The 26,328-nt window shown below is 48.0% G+C and overlaps 1 protein-coding gene across 1 annotated transcript; it reads right to left on the minus strand.

Annotated features, from left to right (window-relative positions):
* Nucleotides 1–541: 541 nt before the first annotated feature.
* Nucleotides 542–22,812, minus strand: LOC144148450 (uncharacterized). The gene is made up of 4 exons (XM_077679988.1): nucleotides 22,808–22,812; nucleotides 21,775–21,910; nucleotides 16,195–16,479; nucleotides 542–691 (listed from the first exon to the last, which is right to left on the minus strand). Exons 1-4 carry the CDS (start codon nucleotides 22,810–22,812, stop codon nucleotides 542–544), a joined length of 576 nt encoding a protein of 191 aa, XP_077536114.1.
* Between the last annotated feature and the right edge of the window lie 3,516 nt (nucleotides 22,813–26,328).

Consider the following 26,328-nt stretch of genomic DNA (forward strand, 5'->3'; position numbering starts at 1 on the left):
GCAAGCATGGGTGCTACAGACGCAGTTCCTTCTCGAGTGGCTAATTGTGACGCCGCTAGCCGAACCATCCTTATTGCGGGCTACAATGGCGTACCAGTGTTCCGCTTGTTGTAGACGAGTCAAAAACATCGGCAGTAAACAGCAGCGCTCCGTGTGCACGGCGTCGCTGAAAGATATTTCGAAGTAACAACATAAACGTTTCAATACCCCGGTCAATCTCTGCCCTGGTAGAACTGGCTTAATTACTGTATGAAGGTGCAGCCCACTTTTCAACTCCTGTCTTCCGCGGTAGAGTTATTAACATAGAAAAAAAAACAAATTTTAGGGATTAGTGTGTAAGTAAAATATTACACCACTTTTTTAATAACTTGAAATCCAAGTCGAATCAATGCGTTTCTTGATAATGCATATTCAAGAACGTGGGTACATAAAGACGGTATGTTTCACGTTATCAGTGAATAAAATGTTTAGAACCCGCGCTTAACAAAAGAGTATTATGTACATGTGCAAATTCTCGAACTCAACTACATCATTCCAAAGTTCATGGGTTCGTGCTCTTCAAATAATCGGAGACATTCTTAACGCGCTGCAGTGGATCAGCTGATGGGTGAGTGGGGCAGTTCCAGTAGACGTCACGGTCAATTTCGTAGAGGCACCAGCCGTTCGATACGCCATGCAGGTACTTGTCCAGCTGAAAGCAGGAAACGAAAACAAGAAGAGATGTTGTGAGAAATCATACGTGGAAAAAATTCGCTGGCCAGAATAAGCAAACTGAAGGACAAGTAATGCGAATGAGAAACTGCCATCCGTGAAAAATAAATATTTGACTTTGCACTTCCAATAAATAGACGGCCAGCAAAAGGAATACGCGCCGGTCCCGCGTGCGAAGAACACTCCCAGAGGGCATCGCGTTGTGTGTTCTAAAAAAAGCACGTTGGAGGCCTTTACGCGGGGCTACTCATTTGGCTGGATTTTCAGATCACATGATCACAGCCTCGCATCGGCCGACACTGATAATTATGAAGGTGCATCGGAAGGAGCGAGGAAGAGTCTTTCGCAATAAAGAACGCCTTCCGAGAACTACTGCATGAAGAAGAGCTCAAGCGACAACGGCAGTAGTGGTGGTGATGGCGCGTGTGGAGCAGCGTCAACGTTCAGTGGCCAACACTTGCCGTGGGCTACTTATAAACTTGTATGCTTCCATATACTACTTTAGCTGCGCCCACCTTCGCGGTTAATTTTTCGCTGAGGGGAAAGACCTGAATTTTTGTTGGGTCATTGCCTTTTTTCAACTAAGAAATGAAGAAAATGTAACCGAGTAGAGCATTCGGGAACGAGGTCGCACCTATATATTTTAACAGGTATAAATGAGAACACTTTTGATTTTAAGTACATGCAGGTACTGGGAACTGTGTGCCCGCTGCTTGCCGGAGCCTGAGCCGGGCTAACGGTATTCAAAGTCAAATAAATAAATTAAAAATGAATGAATAAACGAACGAAAAATAAATAAATAAATAAATACATAAATAAATAAATAAATAGGAAAAATAAATCACTATTTTTAAACGGTTTTCGAGAAAGTGGTTTTTGTCTAACATATAACGAATTACAAATACCGCAGGAATTCACAGCGGAGTAAATGTGTTGTCAAGGGTATTCGCTATAGACGTTGGTGTGATGCACTGGGATCAAGGGTGGCGGTGTGGGGTTGCCCGCACAGAGACGAACGGGATGTGACACAAGTGAACATGAGAAAGAAAAAACGGCGAGCTCTGTAGCGGCTTTGGTTCATGGAATCGCGTGAAGGCTGCTGAGGTGCGTGGGCTGCTCACTTCTGGAGTTCTGACCGCCCGATCTTTTCCCTTGCAGAGTCCCGGGCCCGTTTTGGTAAACCTTCAGAAGTGTTCCGGGGAGCCCTGGCCATGCTCTTCGAGTTCTCAAGGTGCATCGCGGCTCAGGCCCGAGCGTGGACATAGATCCTCGGCCATCATCAAAGGCCTGACGTGGGGCGTGTGCCACGCGACAAGGGCACCAGACCAGCACTTCATCACGTGACCGCAGTGTAACCTCAACGGGAAAGCGTTCCAATCGCGCGGCATATGGCAGAGGGGCCACAACGAGCACAAGCGCTCTCCGCCGTCGCTCCAGCTCCCGTCACCGATATTGGTGGATGGAGCCACTGACTGACTTCGGACGCGGTGAGATCGATGCCTTGACTACCTGTACAGTAAGACTTATGCGCAAACAATATTTCGATATCGCGTCTCCGAGTGTACGCTTCTAACGTCTCGCGTGTAGTTTCTCTCTCATGGTTCATTTTGTGGGTATTCTTGTTTTATTCCTGCTTGACTGAAATATGTCTCCTTGACTTTCCGCAACCGATGTCTTCGCTCCGTGCGAAGGTGTACCGCTAGGTGCCAGCGGGGTCCTCCACATTTTTATTCATGAACACGTAAACTCACGCACATGAACAACGCGCGTAACTGGTTCATCTTTTTTGTGCTCATTTTTTTCTTGCCTATGCCTAGCTATGAGCTCACTATATCGGAGGCCCATTTCCTTCAATGATTCCACCGGACCAGTGGATGAACTCATTGAGCCGATAGAACCACAGCTCCTACAGGAGCACCTTGTTCAAGCGGCTGATGTGATGGCGAAATGATAGTGCCGACCTACGCGCTCTAATTCTTTATGTCAACAAATGTCATTTCTCTCTCTATACCGCTGTGAATTGTTAACTGGCAAAGTGTGATAGGTAAACGGCACTCACGCTTTTATAATAAATATTATTGGCCCCTCCCGGCGGCTTGTGATCACAAGAGAGCGCACGCATTTCAAAGGCGCGAAAATTGCACTGCTTTACATTTCATGAAGGGTGGGGTTAGTTTCAAAACTTGTACTCGCCCTTTTCTCTGCTTCTTACGAAAAAATCGCAAAATTTTGTTTAAAGATTTGCGTGAGCAAAGTTTTCAATCAAAAACGAAATGAATGAATCAACGTGTTCGACACTTATTGAGTAATCTGTGAAATGCGTTATTTTGATACAACCCTGATTTTCCCTATTAAGAACTACTATGTATAAGCCATTTAAACCATTTTGTAGACAATTGTGTGTGTACCCTACGTCTATAAAATGCGTTTGATGCTTCAAAGCGCCAGGGAGAAAAAGATAAAAGAAGGTGTGCTCAAGCTTGTTAACGCTTTTTACTGCCTCGAACATATTATAAAAAAACACATTAAGCTCTTACACCATAAAAGGATTAGGCTCCCGAAATTGAATCCTCTAGAAATAACAGTTTGGCTCTGCGTGTACATGACGTGTTAGGCTTTCTCGGCGCGTCGGGGGTGTTATTTGACAAAATCCTCTTTGACCGTTGGGTGGTGTCCTGAAGTGAAGTCCTTAAAATATGTTTTGTGCATTGGTATGAGTAAACGTGATCAGCAATCAATAAGTGGATGTACCAATCTATGAAACATATGTTGTGACATTTTCAAAGACACCCACTTTATTGTACTTTTGACTAATTTTAAAGATATACGGGCTACCATTTCCGCAAAAACAACTTCGATATAGGAACGGGCGTGCGACATAATTACAAATTTAGGAAAACGCAATTTTCCCCGTTTCTTCCACAAGGGTCGTATTTTAGTAAATTTTCGTCTTACTGAACCCGCACGCCATGATAGATATACACACTCGATATTTCAATCCACTAGAACTACCAGGTTGGGCTGTGCGTTGATGGTTCGGTTAATCAGTCCGGTAAATATATATACATACATATATATATATATATATATGTGGGATCCGTCGACCCCCAAGGACAAGACTCAAGCGTCGAGGGGGAGAGGAACGACCATCGAGGTCTATGTTTAATGGAACATCAAAGCGGAAAGAGAAGACGAAGAAGCAATGCGTGCGCTCGTGAGCCCCTAGACATGACGATGATGCCAGAGCACAGGGAGATTGACCTCTGTCCCTTCAAGACAATGGCTGGCCACACCAGGCCTATGGCGGTCGATGACGATGCGGCTGCGACCCATTCAAAGAGATTCTACATCTTCCCGGCCGCCAAGTACGTAGAGCCAGCATGCTTTTAAAGGGCAGAGACGTTGAGAGGGTAGCCTGGTTCGATCGGGTAACGTTCACCGACTTCGAAATCAATAACTGAAGGGTGAAGTATGGTGCACTAGCCTCCTCCGCTGTTTTCTGTGGCAGCCCGAGAGGAATCTTTGATTTCTGGAGCTCCCGATGCGAAGACATCCACGTAGATTGTTCCCACTACGTTGGGGACTGTAGCATCGACTGGTCTCCTATTCCTTTTTTTAGGGCGTCAGTCAGGTTCTCGCTTCTTGAGCAACACTGCCCCTTATCCGGGGTCTTAACCAACTGGTCACATCGCTCTTCTGCATCGAAGTTGTCGGATAGGTCGATGTCCTGCTTCCGAGGAAGAGCGTGTTCGTATCGTGCGTTTTCTGAGACTTGAACCCTAGTTGAAGCGCGTACTGGATCTTTACTGACTGTGGCCTCCGATTCTCCAAATCGTTCGAGAGCGAAAGGTACACCAGGCAGGCTCGCGTGTAGAACCACGACGTTCTTACAGTGCACTGTTTTCGGCGTATTCTGAACACGTCCTTGAACTGTCCAGCCCAGTCGTGTTTCTACAGCTTTCATGGTGGGTCCAACTGTTTTTATGTTCCCTGTCACTATGTCCCAGTAGAAGTCAGAACCAATCAAAATCGATATGCCGTTGTTTTTTCCTGATCCGCTCAGTACAGCTGTCGTGTCGATAGAGTGCGACTTTAAAACATTTATGATGTTCTGGTCGGGAACAGGAATCATCTGGTTGCAGATCGACGAAACCTCCAGTGCCTCGACACTGAGTGCTTTTTCACCTGTAGGGTCAAGCAGGTGAACTCGAACTCTTCTTAGAGTTTCATTAGTTTGTTTCCCTCCGAATACTCCTACAGTCAGGACCTCTTTTCCAAGAAATTCGCATCCTAACTTCCTAGAGGCTGCGGTAGTGATGAAACTCCGCTGGCTTCCCCCGTCTAACAGAATCCTGCACCTTTCGGCGCTACGGGCGCCGGAAGCCTGGATGTTCAGCGTCTGGAGGAGGATCGCGCTACCTGTTTTTCCTGAGAGGAGCTGTAGGGGGTCCGATATAAGTTGTCCCTTTTCATGGCTGTCCGGATCTGCGTTGCACATCGAGGAGACATGTCGTCGTTTACAGCGCAGGCAGGCAATTCTCTTTCTGCACTTGCGGGCGATGTGTCCTCGGGTCAAACAACGGAAACAACGTCCGTATCTGGTAAGAAGGCTCTTCTTATGTTCCATGGTTACGTCTTGAGCTTCGCAAGACGCTGCGTCATGTGAGGCGGAACAAAACAAGCACTTTCGTATGTCGGGAGCTGCGGCATGCAGGAACGCTGCAGTATGTTCATGTTCGAAAATTCCTGTTCGTAGGTGTTCTTGAACAATCCTAGTCTGATCGCCGAACCGCTTCAGGAGTATTTCTACTGCGTCGTAATAGCACTGTTCTGTAACGGGGAGCCCAGTTACTGCGGAAGCGGCCGATCCGGTAAGCAGGCTGGTCAAATAATGAAACTTTTCAGTCGCTCGCAGTTCCGAATTCTTGTGTATGGCGTATTCAAATTGACTCCAGAATCTGGTCCAATTATGACGGTCTCCATCAAACTTCGTCAGTTCTATGGTCGGTAGCTTCGTTTTGGTGGTTGCGATTTCGCTAGGCGGCGGTCTCTTTAAAGAAGGCGAAACGAGCGACTCACCAGCCTGTTCGCCTCGAGATCTGTGTTGAAGCTCCGCTCTTATCTTCACCACCTTGTCGTTGTAGGAAGTCGTGTTGGAAGTCTCTTCGGTGACCATTTCGTCCATGATGTCCCCCAAAATGTCCTCGTCCAGCTTCAGGATGGGTCGATACATGGCCTCGATCCTCTCCAAGGATACTGCTGCGTCCATCGCCGTGGTCAGGGTGCCACTTCGGAGGCCGTCTTTTATCTCCGTCAAGAAGGCGGAAAGCTTGTCGCGAAGGGCAGTTCGTCGCCGCAGCTTGCGCTCGATTGAAATCATCCTTGGTCCTTGGAGGTAGGTCCGCCGGTCAGTCAAGCAGAAGCCGTCGAAGAAAAGCTATCGGTCCTGCTTGTCGGTGTCGGCCTGGCAGACACGAGTCCCGGGTCGTTTCGGCACCAAGTTGTGGGATCCGTCGACCCCCAAGGACAAGACTCAAGCGTCGAGGGGGAGAGGAACGACCATCGAGGTCTATGTTTAATGGAACATCAAAGCGGAAAGAGAAGACGAAGAAGCAATGCGTGCGCTCGTGAGCCCCTAGAGATGACGATGATGCCAGAGCACAGGGAGATTGACCTCTGTCCCTTCAAGACAATGGCTGGCCACACCAGGCCTATGGCGGTCGATGACGATGCGGCTGCGACCCATTCAAAGAAATTCTACAATATATATATATATATATATATATATATATATATATATATATATATATATATATATAAAAGGTTAGTAGAGACAGGGACAAGCGAGAATGACGTAGAAAATAAAAATAATTTTCCTGACGTTTCGGGAGAGGATTCCCTGTCTTCAGGGAGTCCTCTCCCTGAAACGTCAGTACACTTATTTTTATTTTCTACGTCATTCTCGTTTGTCCCTGTCTCTACTAACGTTATTTTTTTCGCGCTCTGTGTGAGTTTTTATCTTTTCAGACTATATATATATATATATATATATATATATATAGTATAGTGACGTGGCAATGAAGGCACTGCTCGTAATAAGATGTATTGACAGGCAAATACAAGCCGGTGGGTAAAGCAGCTCGAATGTCCCAGGAACAGCGCGCACGTCGCAAGGCTCCCAGCGTCGTCGTCGTCTCTCAGGCTGTGTACCAGCTTGGCAGTGGCGCATATCCCTGGAGGAGAGGTTGGCCATAGCTGAACACCTGGATTGCCAGTGTGCCAGGTCCCGTGACATAACCTACGGCGGCGAGAGCACCGACCCGGTGCAAACAACGGAACAAGGTTAGAGGCCGCTTGTATCGCGGGAGTGGTAGGGCGCCCGACGGGAGACGTGCACAAGTTGCGACGTTGAATGAGGTGACGGCGAAGGTGTGAGGGGTCCAATTTCGTAGGTCACGGGAGTTACCCTGCGTAGGAGGTGGTAAGGGCCCGTGAAACAACAAAGCAATTTTTTAGACAAGCCTACGTGGCGCGATGGGGTCCACAGGAGTACCAAAGTGCAAGGGCCGAAGTACACTTCGCGATGGTGCTTGTGATAGCGCCCTTTCGGGGCTGTTTGTGCAGTCGATATCCTGACGCGGGCAACCTGTCGGGCCAAATCAGCATGCGCTACCGCGTCTCGGGCGTATTCGGCTGTCAACGTCCCCGAGTTAGGCAACACGGTGTGAAATGGTAAGGCAGGCTGCGCCCAAAAAGAAGAAAGAATGAGGAGTAGCCTGCAGCGTCGAGGCGAGAAGAATTATAAGCAAACGTAACGTAGGGTAGTAGTACGTCCCAGTCACGGTAGTCGGCGGACACGTACATGACCAGCATATCCGTGAGCGTCTTGTTGAATCGTTCAGTAAGTCCGTTTGTTTGCGGGTGATAGGCGGTGGTAAGATTGTGCTTCGTACGGAAGGAACGGAGGAGGTCAGCAATAACTTGGGACAAGAAGTACCGCCCACGATCCGTAAGCAGTTGACGAGGAGCACCGTGGTGCAAGATTACATCATGTAGGAGGAAGTCGGCTACGTCTGTGGCACAGCTGGTGGGGAGGGCACGCGTGATAGCGTAACGTGTAGCGTAATCGGTAACGACAGCAATCCACTTGTTGCCCGACCAGGACAAGGGGTAAGGGCCGAGAAGGTCCACTCCTACAGGGAAGAATGGTTCTGCGGGAAAATCGATTGGTTGAAGGGTGCCGGCTGGAAGCAAACGAGGCGTTTTTCGGCGTTGGCAGAGATCACAAGCCGTGACGTATCGCCTCACGGACCGGTAAGGTCCCGGCGAGTAAAAGCGCCGACGCACGTGGTCGTAAGTCCGAGCCACGCCAAGGTGACCAGCTGTGGGCGCGTCGTCAAGCTCGCGGAGGACGTCAGAGCGGAGATGCTGAGGCATTGCAAGTAGCTCGTCAGGCCCGTCCTCGCGAAAGTTTCGGCGGAACAAGATGCCATCACGAAGAATAAATACACGCGTAGAAGGGTCGGCCGGCTCGGAGCTAAGGCATTGGATGATCTTGTAAAGCGACGGATCACCGCGCTGATGTTCAGCAATGTTGAGCAAGTCCGACAGAGCGAATACGCCGGGGTCGTCGTCATTGTCTCGAGGGTCAGGGGGGTCAACAGGGTGACGAGACAGGCAGTCCGCGTCCCTGTGCATGCGACCAGACTTGTAGACGACCGAATAGTCGTATTCCTGTAGCCGTAATGCCCAACGACCAAGTCGTCCGGTGGGGTCCTTCAGAGTGGAAAGCCAGCATTACGCATGGTGATCCGTAACTACAGCGAATGTTTCGCCGTACAAGTACGGACGGAACTTGCTGACAGCCCATACAAGTGCGAGGCATTTACGCTCAGTGATGGAATTGTTGCGTTCGGCAGGGCTCAAAAGGCGACTGGCATACGCTATCACAGTGGTGCCACCTGCCTGTTGCTGGATCAAGACAGCTCCTACGCCGTGCCCACTTGCATCAGTACGAACTTCTGTCGGAGCCGTATCACCGAAATGGGCCAAACTCGGACAACGGGTCAGACGGTCAATGAGCGAGGAAAAAGCCGTGGCTTTTGCGTGGCCCCACGAGAACGAGGAATCGGTCTTCAGAAGATCCGTGAGCGGGCGGGCTATGTCAGCGAAGTTCTCGATGAAGCGCGGAAGTAAGAGCATAGGCCAACAGAGCTGCGAACGTACTTCGCAGATCGAGGGACCGGAAGCTCTTTGACGGCGCGCACCTTGTCAGGGTCAGGTCGGACACCGGTAGCGTCCACTACATGTCCCAGGATCTTAAGTTGCTGGCCGCCGAAATGGCATTTCGACGCGTTGAGCTGGAGGCCGGCACGGCGGAGGACCGCAAGGATGTCCGAAAGAAGTTGAAGGTGTGTCTAGAACGTTGGGGCAAACACGATGACGTCATCCAAGCAGCAGATGCACGTCGACCACTTGAAACCGCGCAAAAGTGAGTCGATCATCCTTTCGAATGTTGCAGGAGCATTACAAAGACCGAACGGCATGACCTTAAATTGGTACAAGCTGTCCGGCGTAACGAAAGCGGTCTTTTCGCGGTCAATGGCGTCAACAGCAATCTGCCAATAGCCAGATGGTAGTTCGATAGACGAGGAGTAGGACGCACCGTGAAGGCAATCGAGGGCATCATCTATTCGAGGGAGCGGGTAAACGTCCTTCTTGGTGACTATTCAAATACTGGTAGTCAACGCAGAAGCGCCACGAACCATCTTTCTTTTTCACCAAGACGACTGGTGATGCCCACAGACATGAAGAAGGTTCAATGACGTCCTTGTTCAGCATTTTCTCTACCTCGGTTTGGATGATTGCTCGTTCCGTTTGAGACACCCCATATGGTCGCCGTTGTATCGGGACTGCACCGCCGGTGTTGATACGATGCGTTATCTCCGAAGTCTGGCCTAATGGGCGGTCGCCCAAATCAAAGATGTCCCGGTAGGATGCCAGTAGCTCATGCAGTTGGCGAGCTTGTGAGGCGGAAAGGTCCGACGACATCATCTTTGTTAAGTCATCGGAGGTCGGTGGATGATCTTTCGGACAGTCGGGAACACTTGGAGGGACATCAGGGGACACAGAAGAGAGCTGGCATCCATCGAGCGGACAAACAGTGGCCAGTGACATTCCCTGTGGAAGCACTTGGTAGGAAGGACCAATATTCAAGAACGGCAAGCTTATTTGATTTTGTGCGACCGTGACGACTGTATGAGGAAGCGCCACGTTGTGCTGTAGGAGAACGTCAGTAAGAGGGGATACCATGTACTCGCCGTCCGGGACAGGTGGGCACGGGGACAAAGGAACGTAGGTTATGGCTTTTGGAGCTAATCGGAGGTGTTCGGCAGAGAATAGACGGTGATAAGGTTCAGTGTCGCCAACACGACCAATCGGCAGGTCAAGACGGAGGATGCCGGAGGCGCAGTCTATAAGGGCGGCGTGGTCAGTAAGAAAGTCTAGACCAAGAATAATTTCATGAGGGCATGCGTCCAAGACGGTGAATTGAACTGGTATTTTGTGCCCTGCGATGCCAACTCGAGCTGTGCAGAGTCCTGCTACGGTAGGTGTCCGGCCGTCGGCGACTCGTACTACGTTTGAAGGAGCAGGCGTCATAGCTTTGTGCAGGTGGCGGCGAAGGGGCGAGCTCATAACTGTAATGTTCGCACCGGTGTCTATGAGGGCGTCCACACGAATACCGTCAATATCATTTTCCAAGAGATTGTGTTTCGTCGTATTAGTGAAGAGAGGATTTTCGGGCCAGGTCGAACATGCAGCATCACCTCCGGGAGCGCTGCATGAGCTAGTTTTCCGAGGAGGTAGCGGCGTAAGAAGCAGGCAGGGAAGGGCGGCGGGGTTGAGGCGAACGAGACTGCCGACGTTGTGAGGACGGGGAGCGGCCAAAACGGGTGGTCAGGGAACTGCCGGAAACGCCACGCTGGTGGTAACCAGGCATGAATTGGTGGGTCCTGTCGCTGGAATAGCTTGTATCAGGAAACCTTGGCTGCGGCGGCGACGACCAGTGGCAACGACAGTAGCGAGACACATGCCCGACGCGCGAACAATTGAAGCAAATTGGCCGGTTGTAGGCGGTGCGCCATTCGGTAGGGCTGTGGCGGCCGTAACGGGGTGGGGCGTCGTAACGGCTTGGCATTCCTCTCCGTGTGAAGGGAGTGGAGGAGCTTGCAGGAGCGTGCGAGCACGTCAGTGAACACACAGGATGAATTCGCAGGTTGGCGACTTCTTCACGCACGACTGCTTGGATGAGTGCAACAGTCGAGGATTTCGGGCATGGCCGTATTGAGGTTTTGATAGCCGGTACCATGGCCTCTATTTCGCGGCGCACTATCGTCGTCAGAGGGTCGGTATGAGTCGGCAGGTCATCGGTCGGAGGTGGGCGGGGTGGCGTTGCCGCATCCGCACACGACGATGTTGCCGCGGTGTGAGGGAGGCGGGTGAACGAGTGCGCTACGCGACGACACTTGGCTTCTTCAAACCGGCGGCATTCCTTCAACATGCACTAAACGGAGGTGCACTCCTTAAAAATCAGCAAAATAAAAGCATCGTCCGCAATGCCCTTAAGGATGTGCCCAACCTTGTCGGATTCAGGCATGGTGGGGTCTACTTTTGAGCAGAGCGCCAAAACGTCCAGAATGTAAGCCACGTACGACTCGGTGGATGAATGGACGCGAGAGGAGAGGTCTTACTTTGCGGCAAGCTGGTGCGCCACGGAGTTACCGAGCAAATCGCGCAGTTCCTGCTTGTATTGATCCCAACTGGTCAGCCTGGATTCGTTGGTTTCGAACCACACCACAGCGGGTTTTTTCAGATTTAAGGGTAGATTTGCCAACATAAAAGTGTCATCCCACCGGTTGTGGGTACTGACGCGCTCGTACATGCTGAGCCATTGATCAATGTCCTCATCGTCAGCGCCAGAGAAAAAGCCGGGTTCACGAGCTGGGGAGACAATGACTATCGGGTTGGGGGATGCAGGCTCACGGGTTGGTGGCATCGTCCCGCGATGGGTGTGACGTCCTCGCCGAAGCTGTGCCAAGACTGGCGGAACAGAGGTAGGGAAGTTGCACCTCTACCACAGGAGGAGGTGCAAGTATATATATATATATATATATATATATATATATATATATATATATATATATATATATATATATATATATATATATATATATATATATATATATATATATATATATTCATATGTGTGTGTGTGTGTGTGTCGAACGGGCAAAAAAAACCGGTTCGGTGCTGTTCGGGCCCAACGAAATTCATGTGGTTCCGGTTCACTTCTGGTTTCCACTTAACCCTGCTCTGAACCGATTCCAGGACCGCTTCGCAAGCTTGAACCGGTTTGCGTACTGGTTCAGAGGTGCTTCAAGGAAAAGAGCGCTACATATAATGATCAAATTTAGCGCAGCTGAAACACACGGGACGAAAGAATGCACACCGTCGAGCGCTCCCTTCCACGTCAGCATGTGTAGGGGTTGCACTCCGCAGTTCCCTGGCACCACAGTAGACGAGATAATTAAGGACAAGCAAGCGTGCTTAATCAGTGAGGCAGCTCAGATAGCGCGTGAAAGGAACGACTCTATTAGCAAACCGTCGGTCGCGTTACCTCACCGTGATTTACATTTCTTGCAATGTGATGCCATACGCGGAAGGCCACTGTGATTGTCAAAATGTTTGGCGCGTGTTGGGTGTACTCGCTCCTTCTTAGTCAGTATTTTTATTTTTTATTTCGTTTTTTTTGGGGGGGGGGCTGAGACTAGTAATGTAGTACGACAAACTGACAACAGGTGGACCACAAGGGCAACCGACTGGACACCAAGAGACGGGATAAGAAAGGGCAACTCGATAGGGGGACGAAATAAGAAAATTCGGTGGCAAAGACTGTACTAGTGCAGCGTAGGACAGGAGCGGGTGAAGGTCAATGGAAGAGGTCTTCTTCCGGCAGTAAACCTAAGTAAGCTGTGGTAGTTGATGCAGATGATGATGATGATGATGATTTCTTGCTAATAAGGGGAAGTACAGCTTTGGTTTCATGGGCCACTGGACGTCCCTGGCGAAGCGCGGAAGGAGACGCTGCAGAAGAAACGGGACGACCATTGCGTTACACGTTTTTCAACTGAACATGAAACGTTTAAACGCGAGGCGTTGGGAAAGGAGCGTGGCGTGTTTGTTTTTAGCACGTGTTTTTCCCACAGAGATAAAACGTTGTAGTCCGAGGTGTTGGAAAACGAGTGTCCCAGTGCATTGTTATAATACGCGTTTTCACCCGTAAAGGTGAAATGTTATGTTATGTTAAATGTTTCATCCATAAAGGTGGAAAGGAGTATCCTGTAGTGTCGTTTCAGTGCACGTTACGCTCTAGCATGAAGCTTTGGAAAACGAGTGTCTCGCTGTTTCAGTGCCTTGACAACATGAAATGATGACGGCGACAGGAGACGCCGATAGCCAGATCCCTTAAGGTGCTTCGCCTTATTAAAAGTAAGGCTTGGGGGTCAGACGCGTTCCAATATTCTTGCCAAATGCAAGTTTTTACCTCTAGAAAGCACATATTATTGGAGCCATGCCGGAACATTTTTCTGACGACCCTTCACATAATTTTAAAAAAAGGTAATGTATTTATTTTTGGTTTGTAGAAAGAATTAAACAAATAGAAACTTTACCCATACTGGAATTGCTGAATTGTTGTATTCTCTGTTTCTGAGTTTGGTTTTCTAGTATTTGTGTGCCATAGTCCTCTGATCCTGCCCGCCGGAACGACCGTTCAGCTTGGTCCGTGGTCACCTTAGCACCGCTATTCGCCCTCCCAAAAAACACCATTTCTTTTGTTATACGAGAAATAGAAGGCCTAGACTAGTCCGCTGTACACGTACTGGGAAACTAACGATTACTTTCATACTTGTCGCCACCATAAGGAGTGATGGCATGTTTGATAATCTTAAAGAGCGGGCAAAGGAAGGGGCGCCTGGAAAAAATTTTACCTACTGCTCTTATATTCATCCGATGGCTGAAGGCAGTGAAAAAGAGCGCAATTTTTTCCTGTATGTATCCTTCGCGGTAAGATTAATAACCAGATGATGAACATTCTTTTTTTTCAACAAAAATGAACTTCCAGAAAAATATTTTCGCGTTTATTGTTTCGAAGCTATGTGTTTTCTAGGAAACTTAAAACTTTGCCCGGGGGCATAAACTTTGTTAGCACCTCGGAACGTTTAACGGATGGCGATATACCGACACAGTGGCGTTTTCTTCGTCCTTCATCTAGAACACAAAAACGGTTGCCGCGCGGTGAGCAAACATGCATGCTTTTCCGTGGCTTAGCCAGTTATCAACTCCTGCAGATAACCCACGTGCAGCATTGACACATTCCATGCTTGCGGTCTTAAACAGACCGCAGCATACCGTTGGTTGGAACACATGTCCGTATATCTTTTCACCGGTTCCAACCACTACTATAGCGTTGCCAGTGTTGGGATTGCTCTTAAAGGAGCCATGAAGAGAAAACACAAGTTTGGTTCATTCGAAAGATTGCCTCGTTAGAACCATAACGACACCACTTATAACGCAAACTTCGCTCAAATAAGCTACATAATTAGGAAAAAAGGAAATGACCATGCGACCCACCAGCTAATTTTCCGCAACAGAACCTGTGATGTCACTTGAGAATGCTCTGCGATTGGCGGAGGCCGGCAAAAGCAAACGCATGTTAGGCACGGCTTACAGTTCGCATAGCGAGCTAAATGCCCGTGAAACATACTGCACATTCTTTTTATGACAAAGAACGGTGGAGTAAACGGTTGAAGTTCCGAACGAACACGCAAGCGTGTGCGCCAATGCGTACGAAACTAGCGCCGGCCGAGCTCGACATCTCGCCGTAGCGCAGACGAATTTTCGGGTTCGAGACTCTTCGGGACCAACGAACCGTTCCAGCACGCACAGCCGCGACCTTGCTTCGTATCGTAATCCCTTCACAGGAGCTTGGCCGTCATATCGCCAACCAGCACAGGTAAAAATAGAAACGGCGGGAGTAAGGAACAGCAAGAAGCGACGAGATAGTGCCAGTCGTCGCATAAGTTTCGAAGGGTGTTGGCTTGCTGCTGTCGTTACGAGCTCGTTTCCAGTTTACAACCACTGAAAACTTCAGTTTGTTCGAGTACTTTACAATGAAATTTCGTTGCTGCCTTTTGAAATGCCCATGTAGTACGGGCAAATCGTCGAGGGAGTGCGACATCCCCGCCGGTGATGAGATCTCCTTTCATGTGCTGCCCAACGACGAACCTCGGCGAAGCAAGTGGCTACGTTTTGTGAACTTTGCAAACGGAGGAGAAAGAGAGCTAAAGGAAGTACGAGTGTGCTCGCTTCGTTTCCGAGGAAGTGATTACGGCAGGGACCCTTACGTTAGCTCACTCCTGGGACATGCTGCACTCGTCGCCGACTTCGTCAAATCGCTCTGACCTTGGAGGGAAAAAATGCCGTAAACACCGCGCATTGACGCTCGTATCTTTCTGGTCAAAGCAGAGAGCTCGCGCGAACGGCTTTCCAAACACGACACCGGCCAACTGGCATAAGCGATACTGCTACTGAAATTGAACTATTATTAACCGTAATAAAAATACGGCACATACGTACCAGTCTGTATTCGTCCGTCGCGACGGGGCTGACGAGGCAGCGGTGCCGACGGCAGGGCGTTCGTCTGTTGTGGCTATCGCGGAATGGTCGCTTTCTCGTCGACCGCGTATCCCACAACTCCTGCCGCTCGTGCACTTAGAAGCATTGAGCGTTCAAGTGGTGTGAGGTTGTTAAATGCAAGCCCTAGCTCCTCGGCGAGAATTTTGTTCTCCGGATCAGGCGATTCCATGACTAGGGCTGCGGGTGCACTAGGTTTTACTAGTATTTTTAAAATGGCCGCCGTCTCGGTCGACTCCCGCGTGTGGGTGCTATATGGAGTCGACATACTAAGTATCTGTTTCATGGACCGGCTCCTATGATGCCATTGTTCACGTCACGGAATGTGCAATTTTAGCGGGAGATTTAAAATTTTGACTTAAATTGCCTTATTTCTCAGTGAATAAAGCATCATTTGCTTCCGGGAAAGCGCTTGGGGTACTATGAAACACCTAATCTTTCGAATAAAACAAACTTTTGTTTTCTCTTCATGGCTCCTTTAAGGAGAATAGTGCTTTACAGGTTGTGAAGTTGTTGCTGCGGGAAACTGAAAAGTCCGAATGGGATCTGCTCCGAGTTACTGTCGCATTACAGCTGACCGAAAAAGCAAGGGCTCTGCTGGTTCTTCCTAAAACTGCCATGAGATGTAAATTCAAGCAAAAAGGTCGAAATAAACGCTCCGGCGTGATCGCAGCTACGGCCTTTTTTTCATACAGACAGAAATTAGAACAGCAAGCATCTTCGGCTCACCTTAGCCCGGATGGCCTGCTCGTCGTCGAAGGTGATGAGGTATTCTCCCTTTGTGTCCACGCCGTACGAAGTCATCTCGGTGTCGTCGAACGTCTTCTTCAGTATGGTGTCGTTCTCGCAAGACATATCGAAATTGCCCATCAGGAAACTTCCGCAGGGTTCTTTAAAGCCGGTCAATTTCGGGCCCCTGGTCCTGTACACCATGACGCCCATTGATGAGGTGAACACGATGTCGAACAGGTCGCCTTTCCTCCGCAAGCTCTCCACCATCTTCTCGGCCATTGGCTGCATGAAAGTTAACGGCAGCAGCCCAGTGCTGATGGCGACCCGATTTTGGTACGTCATCTTTCTGACCTTAGTATGGCGTATTTTTTCACTTAAGCTTGGTGGCCAGTAAAATATATGGGATCAGTAGATTGTCCACTGTAGTGAAAGGGAAACCTGTTCAATGCGGAAGTTTTCTTGCCAGTTTTTTGATATTGTGGAAATTTCTTGGTTCTAAAAAGGTAGCTTAAAGAAAACAAAAACATGTCTCAGAAACTCGGGCAAAAAAAATCAGGCACCTTCCCAGTAACGATGGCGATGGTTGAACGAGAAGTTTCCTATTGACGGATCATGGTCGTCTTTACACGTTGGAGTGAATTATTTTTCTGGTTAATTAAAAGTACATTACTTTTTCTGCATTTCTTGCATCATTACCCGTTAAATATTTGCGGTGTTGTAGTCGGGTGAGACCGGTAGGAACGAAGGGGCTCATGCACAAAATTAAAGCAATTGCATTCAACATGAAGGCTTTCGGACGTGCAGTGGAATGGTTCCCACGAGGGCTGTGGCGCCCTTTTCTGGTCTGTGCTATCCCCCTCACCAAGCTTTTGACCTCTCTGTCTCAGTACTCTCTTACAAACTGAACAGACCTTGTTCATTGCAATTCAATTTCCCCGCCGTCCCAGTGCTCGCACGCACTCTCCTGGGACAGCTGTAATCCTAGTGTTGATCATCGGCCTGGCGCCATCTATGTGAGACGAAGACACACTACACTTAGAGCATCATCATCATCATCATCACCACCAGCCTGTCTACACCCACTGCAGGGCAAAGGCCTCTCCCATTATTCTCCAATTACCTCGGTCCTGTGCCAACTGTGACCAATTTATCCCCGCAAACTTCTTGATCTCATCTGCCCATCTAACTTTCTGCCGCCCCCTGCAGCGCTTGCCTTCTCTGGGGATCCACTCTGTTACCCTTAAAGCATTACGAACTAAATGAATTCGAACACTCCCGGTTAATTGCATATATTTTCCCCTAAATGTACCTGCAGAGTTGTTCGCGGTAAACAATGTGGCCTGTATGTCAAGTGCGTGGGGTTCCAGGACTTTCAAAGAACTTTGAAGATATAAAACTCGAATTCGAGTATCTTCACAACTTTTGGCTGGAAGGCTGAATCGAGGGAGAAGCGGGTATCCTTTCGACGCCTGTCTTTGAGTGCCTGACGCGTCGGGACTTCGTTTGGATGCGTGACCCCGAGTGAGTGTGGTGGCTAGGTACGTGAAATCGGATGGGCTACGACAAGCTGGCCCCTCAAGTTATCTGCACTTCAAACTGTCCATGCTTTTCTGTTTGCTTCTGCTAGGAAACCACTAGGCAGTGGGCCCCAAGATTACGGTGTCACTTTATAATGATATTCTTTTGAGTGGCGAGATCCCAACTATTCAAAAAACGCCAAGAAAAGTGTAAATATAAAGAGATATATAGTTTAAGTGTAACTAATATGTGGCAGTCACAGTAGAAGATTTTTAAAAGTTGAAGCTGTTTCTCTCAATACGAACGCCGTCGGAAGCACAAAGCAGTGACTCGCCATAATGGGCTACAGCGCCGTTAGCCGCTTACTTCTGCCACCCAATGCGTTTCAAATTTCTACCTTCGCAGTGCTCGCGCGCCCCCTGTCTGTACCAGCGCGCCAGCGGGAGTTCTGGTCTTTTTGCGCTTGCTTTAATTTCGTGTGCTGGAGATGATTTGCGTCATTTCGAGCGCATAATTTTTTCTTGTGCAGCTTTAGCCTTTCTGCGTCATTTCGAATGCACCAATTCTTTCTTGCGTTGTTGGAGCATTTCTGCGTCTTTCGAACGCACTATTTCTTTCTTGGGCGGCCGCTTTCTTCCCTTACTCTCGTAAACACCAAACCAACGAGTGTTCCTAACTAAATGAACGGAGGGCTGCTGGTTATATACACCGATTTTGCCTGAAGTGTACCCGCAGTTTTCGTTGCGCTACATAACGCAGAGAAGTATCACAAGCGCCAGCGGTTCACGATGTTTGAACGGTTATGACTATTTAAAATGCGGGGCTTTCAATGCCTCAGAGTGACTCCCTCACCAAGGTACCGAATGCTTAACCTTGGTTCGTTATCTCGCTGCGCCGTCTGATTCTGACAGTCGCATCGACCGTTAGCGCTTGCTAAGACAAGGCGAGCCCAGAAAGTGCGCTGCACTTAATACTAAAAGCACTGATATGCCGAGCGAGGCAATGGTTACGCATGATGCATTATGAGGTGTATGAAACTTATTTGTGATAAATAGTAAACGTGGAAATACGAGGGCTCATGAATCGTCCGATCCCAATAACTATGGGTGAAATGGAACATGTAGTCTTTAAAGTTGTCGGAAGTGTTTTCTTCGTGTTCCCTCGCGTCCGTTACATATAGTAATACAAAGTAGGAAGACGTGTTCGTCAGACCAGCTCCACAATAGCAAGTGAGCAGGTGTGAGTGTGTTTCATGTTGTTATCTAAGTGCAACCTGGATAAAGCTATTCCACTGAATCTGCTTATATGTGTCACTTGTGTAACGTCCAAGTCTGGATTTCGACAAGTATTTTTTTTTCCGGTCGGTTTACTCTACTCTTCTTGCCATGTGTTATGCGATGTACGCCCGACGACCGTCGCCGTCGCTGCTGGCCGATCCACCACCCGCTTGTCAGCGAGACGAACGCCATCCGTCGAGGTGTACGCTCGACGAATGTCTTCGGCGCTACCACGAGAAGCCGGTGCGCCAGAGGAGTGAGCGGTGTGTCGGTGGCGTAGCGCACGGGCAGCGCGGCCGGCCGGGCTGTGATGCAGGCCTGAGCTACGTGCAAGCCTGAGCACGTGGCGGGCACCACTATCTACTTGTCCAGCGAGACACCTCCTCAACCACTCTAGTAACTTGCTCCGTGGCCAGACACGAGAAGTGTGTCTCCGAGTCGTCGCATCAGACATGAGCTCATCTCTCCGATCGTCGGCAGTGAGCGCATGACTTCATAACTTTGTCGCAACCTTCTGCACCTGAGTGTTTCTGCGTGTAGTTCGTCGTGTTCTTAAGGACCCATTTCTGCTTTGTACATCAATCCAGTTATTATATTTGGTATGTGCGCGTTTGCGAGAAGGTAGTCCTGGTTCGTGACTTTCTACGCGGTCCGGCCAAACATTCATTACAGCGCTTCGAGGGGTGTGTACGTGGGTGTGTGTCTCAGGACAAAAGGTTAACTTGCATATGCTCCGTGAAACCGCTGGACGAAATTGTTAAAGCTTTGCTTTAAAACTACCCAGAATCTGATCGGGTCGCAGCAAATTTCGTGCTTTGACAGTCTTATGGCGCCCCCATCGCGTAACTGGCTCTCTTGTCTTGTCCGCCCACGTCTCACCTTGCTCAGCTCCTGTCTCGGTTCATATATTGTCGGTTCGCGGAGTTCAATACTGTCGAGTTTTAACTGCTGGTGCGCCATCTGTGGGTATTGTTGAGACGTAGCGCTACAGGGTGAACAAGAGAATCGGGCGCAAGCCTTGTTTGTATTTTGTTGGAACACTGTTTTTACAGCATTTCGTTTTCTTTCTAGGAAACTTTCAGCCCACATTTACTTTTATTTACAGTATCACAGCAAACACACGCTGCGTCTTCACGCTTTTACGCAAATAAGTCAAAAATCATTTTTGTGCTACACTGTGCTGGAACAAATGTCAAGCATCTTCCTAAATTACTAGAGTGAAAACGTTTTGCTCATATATTGTCTTCTTGAAGTATGGCTTGGCCGCTGTATCGAGGGACAGACAGCCAGACAAACCGGGATGCTAAAGCTTGCACGTTTCATTAGCCCAAGAAACACTATTGTCTTTAGAACTGGCGACTACAATTTACACACCTGAGTCATGAAGGAAGACATCCGGCAGCCCACAAGCAACCGGGCCCGCAGGCTTTGTTCGGGTTCTAATGTGCTACGTAAAACATTCCCACCGCTTGACCCCGCCATTGGCAGATTAGTTGGGTGCTCCGGAGGTTAGGGTATTGCGGGGCGTAAGGTGGAGCGTACAATCGTCATGACGCGACTTTCCATGGTTTTAGTACAGCATTTTTTGCGTAAGCAAATGCTTGCGGTGCCACCTGTTCAAATCAGTGCAAAATACCCAGTTCCTTATCGTACCAGACTATATAAGCCAAGATTACCTAACGCTCTTCAGGAAGATTTTTTTAATTCAAAGCGTTAGCCTGGATGAGACTGTAGAGATATGAAAGAATGATCAAGAAAACCGTTACCTGAATTTGGTCAGATGCGAACGTACCGTAAACCCGTCGTGATTGTTTATCTCAACAACGCAACATCAATGTTGTAAAACAAGAGGCGGTGCTCGGCCTACTCATTTTACCTCGTACGAAAATAATCGAGGACCCTGCGACAAATACTGCGTATGCCACACAACGCCAATGTTACGGCTAAATTTAACAGCTGGTAACCGAATACGGCCGTTTGGACCTAAACTCGGGTGTTGCAACTCAGCCAGAGCTTCACCCAAATTTCCATTTTCGGGGAGTGTCCAGATCCCCCTGTGAATGTGGTGGGGGTATTGTTGGAGGGAGGGCGTTCTACGGTTGTAGACTTTTTTTGTTGGTGGGGTGTCAATATTCTCCTGGGGTTGTTGTAGGTTTCGTATAAATCCTTGATTTCAATAAATTATGCCAAGAATTCCTGTTACTCACCTCAGATGTGTGGAGTCCAACTACGAACCGTTCGTTCTCCACACTAGTAGCGCAAAGCTCTCGGCATAAACCGAGGGAGGTACGATCGCAAAGGGAAAATTTTTGTATGCCGGGCCACGGTGGCCTGATGCACAAAGACTGAGCACATTCTACCACAGGGAGATGCACACGAACACCGCTATCTGCGTCGGGAGCCATCCGTGTTGACCTTAGTCGTTAAGGTCAGGGCTCTCTGCCTGTCCTAACGGACACGTCATCGCGTACTGAGAAAGGTACTCGACGGCCCGCGCTTTCAGTCGCAAAGCCGCCACTTTCGTTTCCAGCCGCTGGAGACTCTTCCGTTTTGAAACCTGCTTTCTTACCCCACGGAGATCGCCAGGGAGTGTCCCGCAAACTCCCCCGAATTCGCACGCCCCAAGCCGATACGTGCACAGCAACGCATCGTTTGGATGGATTCGCAGAGTGGGGAGGATAGCAGTTCCAACTTGAACCTCTGGGGCATTTCATTCGCTAATTAATAGCGAGCGTATCGAGCGCGCTAAGGGGGTTTAAAAGTAAGCACACGCTGCACTTACCAAGGTCGGAACACTGTTGTTGAAAAGGTGCGATTTCGTCGTGGCCGACATAGGGTAGGTGTAGCAGTCGGCCGTTCCAAAATAGTAATTTTCGGTCAACGTGATGTGGGTTTGTATAATGATTGTGTTGAGATGCCTGCGCAATCCCAAAATGTTTTAGGAATACAATAGCTATGCAAGTTTGCGACTGCCCTCCCAATATTCTATGCACTAGAAAAAACGAAATAGTCAGTATTTAGGGAGGCATTTTAAGAATTTTGTACAGATGTTGGGGTTTCTTTGCAACAAAACGTATGCTTTCACGTTATGCCAAAAATGGGATTTTTTGATATCTGAAATGGTAAAACCAACATATCCCTTAATAGTTCTTCTAAAGCAGGGCGGTTAATTGATGCCCACGGCACCTGGAACCTCTTTATGTTTGGCCGGGAGAAGACAATGCCCAATATTTCTTAGCTTCTGCAGGACTCGCGCATTTTTTAACTGACTACCCACGACGGCGTATACAGACAGCGTAAATATGTGCTCGTATTCAGAATCACGTTTTGCATCGTTTATGTTTTATGCAGATTCTTTACCGTGTGGCCATGCCATGGGCAGTCGCTCTTGGAACCAGGAGATCTAACAGGTGGGATCTGTCAGCGAGAGGAAGCGGCGTTGTTAACGTTGCATATAAACAGATCGCACAAGTAGCTATTCTTGCTGTTACTATTTTAACCCCTTCTTTTATATTGTATTGGATTAGAGAGCCGAAGAGGGACTTTCAAAATAAAGTGTTGCACTGGGATTCCTTTCAAATGTTTTTTTCAGAGCTCTTCTTGACGAGCGCACAAAACGAGGATGTAAATTAAAACAGGCACACTCGCAACAGGCAGACATGAGAAATCAAAGTTACAGCGATGTAAATGATTGGAAGGATGGAGCAAAGGTCAGCGAAGCCAGCGAAAAGTTAGGGCACCATAGCAGCCATGCTCCGGTTTCGTCGTGTTCCCAACCGTTCGGCAAAGTATTCTCAGTTGGTATGCTCGCTCACCACATGATATCTAGACAGTCAGTCAAGGCATCACTTGCTTATTCAGTTCTAAATACAGTCTTGGCATATTCCGGTTTACATCTAGAACAACCTTATAACCCACGGTCTGTAACATTTGTCGTTATAACACATATACCAGAAGGAAACAGAAAACGATCTTTGTTCTAGGGCACTTCCCAATTACGGCAAGTTTTTGTACTGCACACCATAATGAAATGAGAAGGGCTGTCGGAAACGTTAACGCATTTAAATCAAGAATCAATACTAGGAGTTTCCGCGTATGGTTCCCAACAACGGCTGCAAGTTATTTTAAATTGATTTCTTATCAACCCACGGATCAGGGAAGGTCATGATGTAAACTCTTTCTTCAATTATTTTTTTGCCAAGAATTTCCGAATACTTTCCGCGCTACTTCTCGCGTGCGATCTAGGTGCGCCGTTGGTACATTGTGGGTTACTTTTATTATCAGTCGTTTTATGTTTCGCTTGAAACATCCCTGCTCGGACGCATTTACATGGCGGTGAGCGAAATACTGTGAACCCACTTTCTGTCACATCAGCGCCATAATGAAAAACACCGCGCTTGAAAGTCCCATAAAATCAATAATATGACGAGGCTTGGACACGTTATTTTGCCTCATCCCTTGATCTGTGAAGCACTACAGCTGAAGCCATTAAAACCGGCCTTTGAAGACCTAGATCGTATAGAACATTCTTTTATTAACTGTCACAAGAACCAACACCCATGTATTCGCATTTAAAATAATGCGGCAACTGTCTGTCAAGTCACATTATCTGAGCTAAGGTTTCTTCGCACTTTAGAATGAGGACATATTTGAGACGTTGCAGCAGCCCATTTACAACGAAACAACAAGTACGCCATTGGTTCCAAAGCAAATCTTTTGTGTGCTCAGGGGTGCTGTTGTACGCCAAGAGGCCCTACAGGAAAGCTAAAGTTGTCTTACGATGACGATGAATGATCGTTGGTGAAGGAAAAAATTACACCATCTTCCCGAGGGGAACCCTGAGGTGACGCGAAGCATCGCAGAGTTCCAATCCAATCCAATCCAATCAAAGCCAAGCCAAGCCAAGTCAATCCAATCCAATCCAATCCAATGCCCCTCGCGAGAGTGTGTTCGCTATCGGAAAGGAGGGGGTGAGCGGCGGAGAGGGCAGCTCGCGCGGCGAGGAGAATGGGGGAGGGGTGGACGCCGACAACGCTGACAACAATGCCGGATGGATGCACGGACAAGGCGAGTGAATGAGATGCGTCGCATCTAAAAGACAAAACACTTTCCGTGGTCAGAATTGAGCACTGATCCATCGAGTTAGGAAGCCGGCGTGTTTCCCCTTGCCAAACGTGAACAATATACTGCGGAAGTAATACTCCAGTTTAGCCAGTAACGACCGACTTAGAAAGACTTTCCCGGAAGCACCAAGGGTTACCTTCGGAGAAACAGGAAATTAAAAGATATTTTAGTGAATGCTAAAACAGGGCCTTCGAAGCAACCAGTCATAGCCAGCTGCTCCCGTCCCAGATGCAAGACTTGCAGGCACCTGCAGACCGACTGCATTGTAAAAAGCACAGCCAGTAATTATGTCCCCAAGATTAATTCAAGTTTTAAGTGCACTTCATCCAACATTGTGTATATGTTGGAATGCTCAATGCGCCACAAAGAGTATTTAGGCGAAACGAGTCAACCTATGAGCCTACGTCTTAATCGTCACCGGGCAGATACTCTTAGCAAATCCTCCATAGCTGTAGCGCAGCATTTCAACCAACCAGGCCACAGTTTTGAAGACCTTAAGTTGTATATACTTCAGTCAAACTTCAAGTCTCCTAGGGACAGGAACTACCGATAATCCTATTTAATTCACAAATTCAACTCCGTGGAACCTACTGGAAATTATGCGTCTAGGGGCAACTTGGAATCCTTAAGATATTCACCGGGGATACATAATTAGGCATTGTCTTGCATACACCTTATCCAAATACTATTACCCTTCCTCTGCTCTTTTCCTGGTCACCTAATTTTTTGTATTTTTATTCCTTAGGTTACAGCTTAATACTCGCCCGCATTCCTCCAACCTTTGCTTTTGGAATTCCATTTTATTTATTTGATTTCTCCTTTTTTTGCTCCGCTTTGTCTTGTGCCCCTTACGTCACTCTAACTTTATCTTTTCGTTTTTGAGTTTCAGGACAGGGCTGTTCCAGGAATATGGCCGTGGGCGCCACGTGCCATTCCAGTTGTCTGGTTATTGCTTTTTCTTATCTGTGTGGGTTTGTGTAGTTTCTCTCGTGGTTTTTCTTTCCTCTTTTTTTCTTTCTTCCTTGACCTAGTTATTTCCCCTCTAATCTACCTTATCTTTTGACTTGAGGCTTTCAGATAGTTTCTGATAAGGACTCCACTCTAACCACCTTGTCTTCTTCCGGCGGTTGTGAGAACCTTTCGGTGTACCCCGCGGCGGGTCAACAAACACCCTGTCATCCAAATATTCGCCGAATATCAACCCCCGTCTGACTTCCCTGTGACCTACTTCCCGGCTCATCCTATACAACCTCCTTTGCCCCTCAATATCTCCCCCGAGATACTCCCAAACCAATCCGCTCTCTCAATTTCACTTCCTTCTTTCCTTCTGTCCTCTCCCCTGGGGACCTACCCTATATAAAGCGTGGCAGCCAGGCGAGCCCTGACGAATGCAAGTCTCTTTGCTGAAACATTGGCAACAATCGTGCTTTTACCTTTTTCGAAGTTTTCATTTCGTGTATATATATATATATATATATATATATATATATATATATATATATATATATATATATATATATATATATATATATATATATATATATATATATATATATATATATATATATATATATATGTATATGTGTCTGAGCATAGACAAACATGCAAGCGTGCACACATATATGCCTATATGCATACCTACAAACATGACTCAAGGATGCTTGTTTCATTTTTATTTGTATTGAGGTTCTCGATAACCTTGGAGCCGAAGAGGCCGGGTACTTGAGGATTGGATAACTCATATGTGAAAAATTTTTTTATCCATTACTAAATATGTATATTTCCTTTTGTAGACCAGTGTCAAGTGATGTGGTGTGAAACCGCAATTTGGTGTGGATTAAAAAAAGGTCCTAACACCGACATGAACACAAAATGCCTGAATGATGCCTGCTGCATTCTCTTCCTGGGTCCTTGATAACATGGTGCAGAATTTATCGCGGGTTGTTGGGTTTAGAAAGCCGCAGTTCATGTAAAGAGAAGGAAACGAAATTGGGCTGGCCATGTACTGAGACGAACTGACCACCAGTAAACAAATAGAGTAACAGAGGGGATACAAAGAGATGTGTCCAAAAGGCGGGGAATGCTACTAACACGATGGAGGGGTGAAATATAGAAATTCGGTGGCGAAAAGCGGACTGGAGCGGCGCACACCAGGAGCTGTTGGCGTCAGTGGGAGAGGCCTTCGCCCTGTATTGGGCGTGAGGAAGCTATT

This window comes from Haemaphysalis longicornis, unplaced genomic scaffold (genome assembly GCF_048455015.1).
Source record: "Haemaphysalis longicornis isolate Haplotype H1 unplaced genomic scaffold, Haemaphysalis longicornis Haplotype H1 scaffold_8, whole genome shotgun sequence".
Lineage (NCBI taxonomy): Eukaryota > Metazoa > Arthropoda > Arachnida > Ixodida > Ixodidae > Haemaphysalis > Haemaphysalis longicornis.

What these genes read in the sequence shown, in the direction of transcription:
- LOC144148450 (XM_077679988.1), bottom strand. An exon ending in ACAACAGTGTTCCGACCTTG is followed by an intron (nt 16,480 to 21,774) that starts GTAAGTGCAGCG and finishes ACTTTCATGCAG; the next exon opens with CCAATGGCCGAGAAGATGGT. An exon ending in AGCAGGCCATCCGGGCTAAG is followed by an intron (nt 692 to 16,194) that starts GTGAGCCGAAGA and finishes TCCTGCTTTCAG; the next exon opens with CTGGACAAGTACCTGCATGG.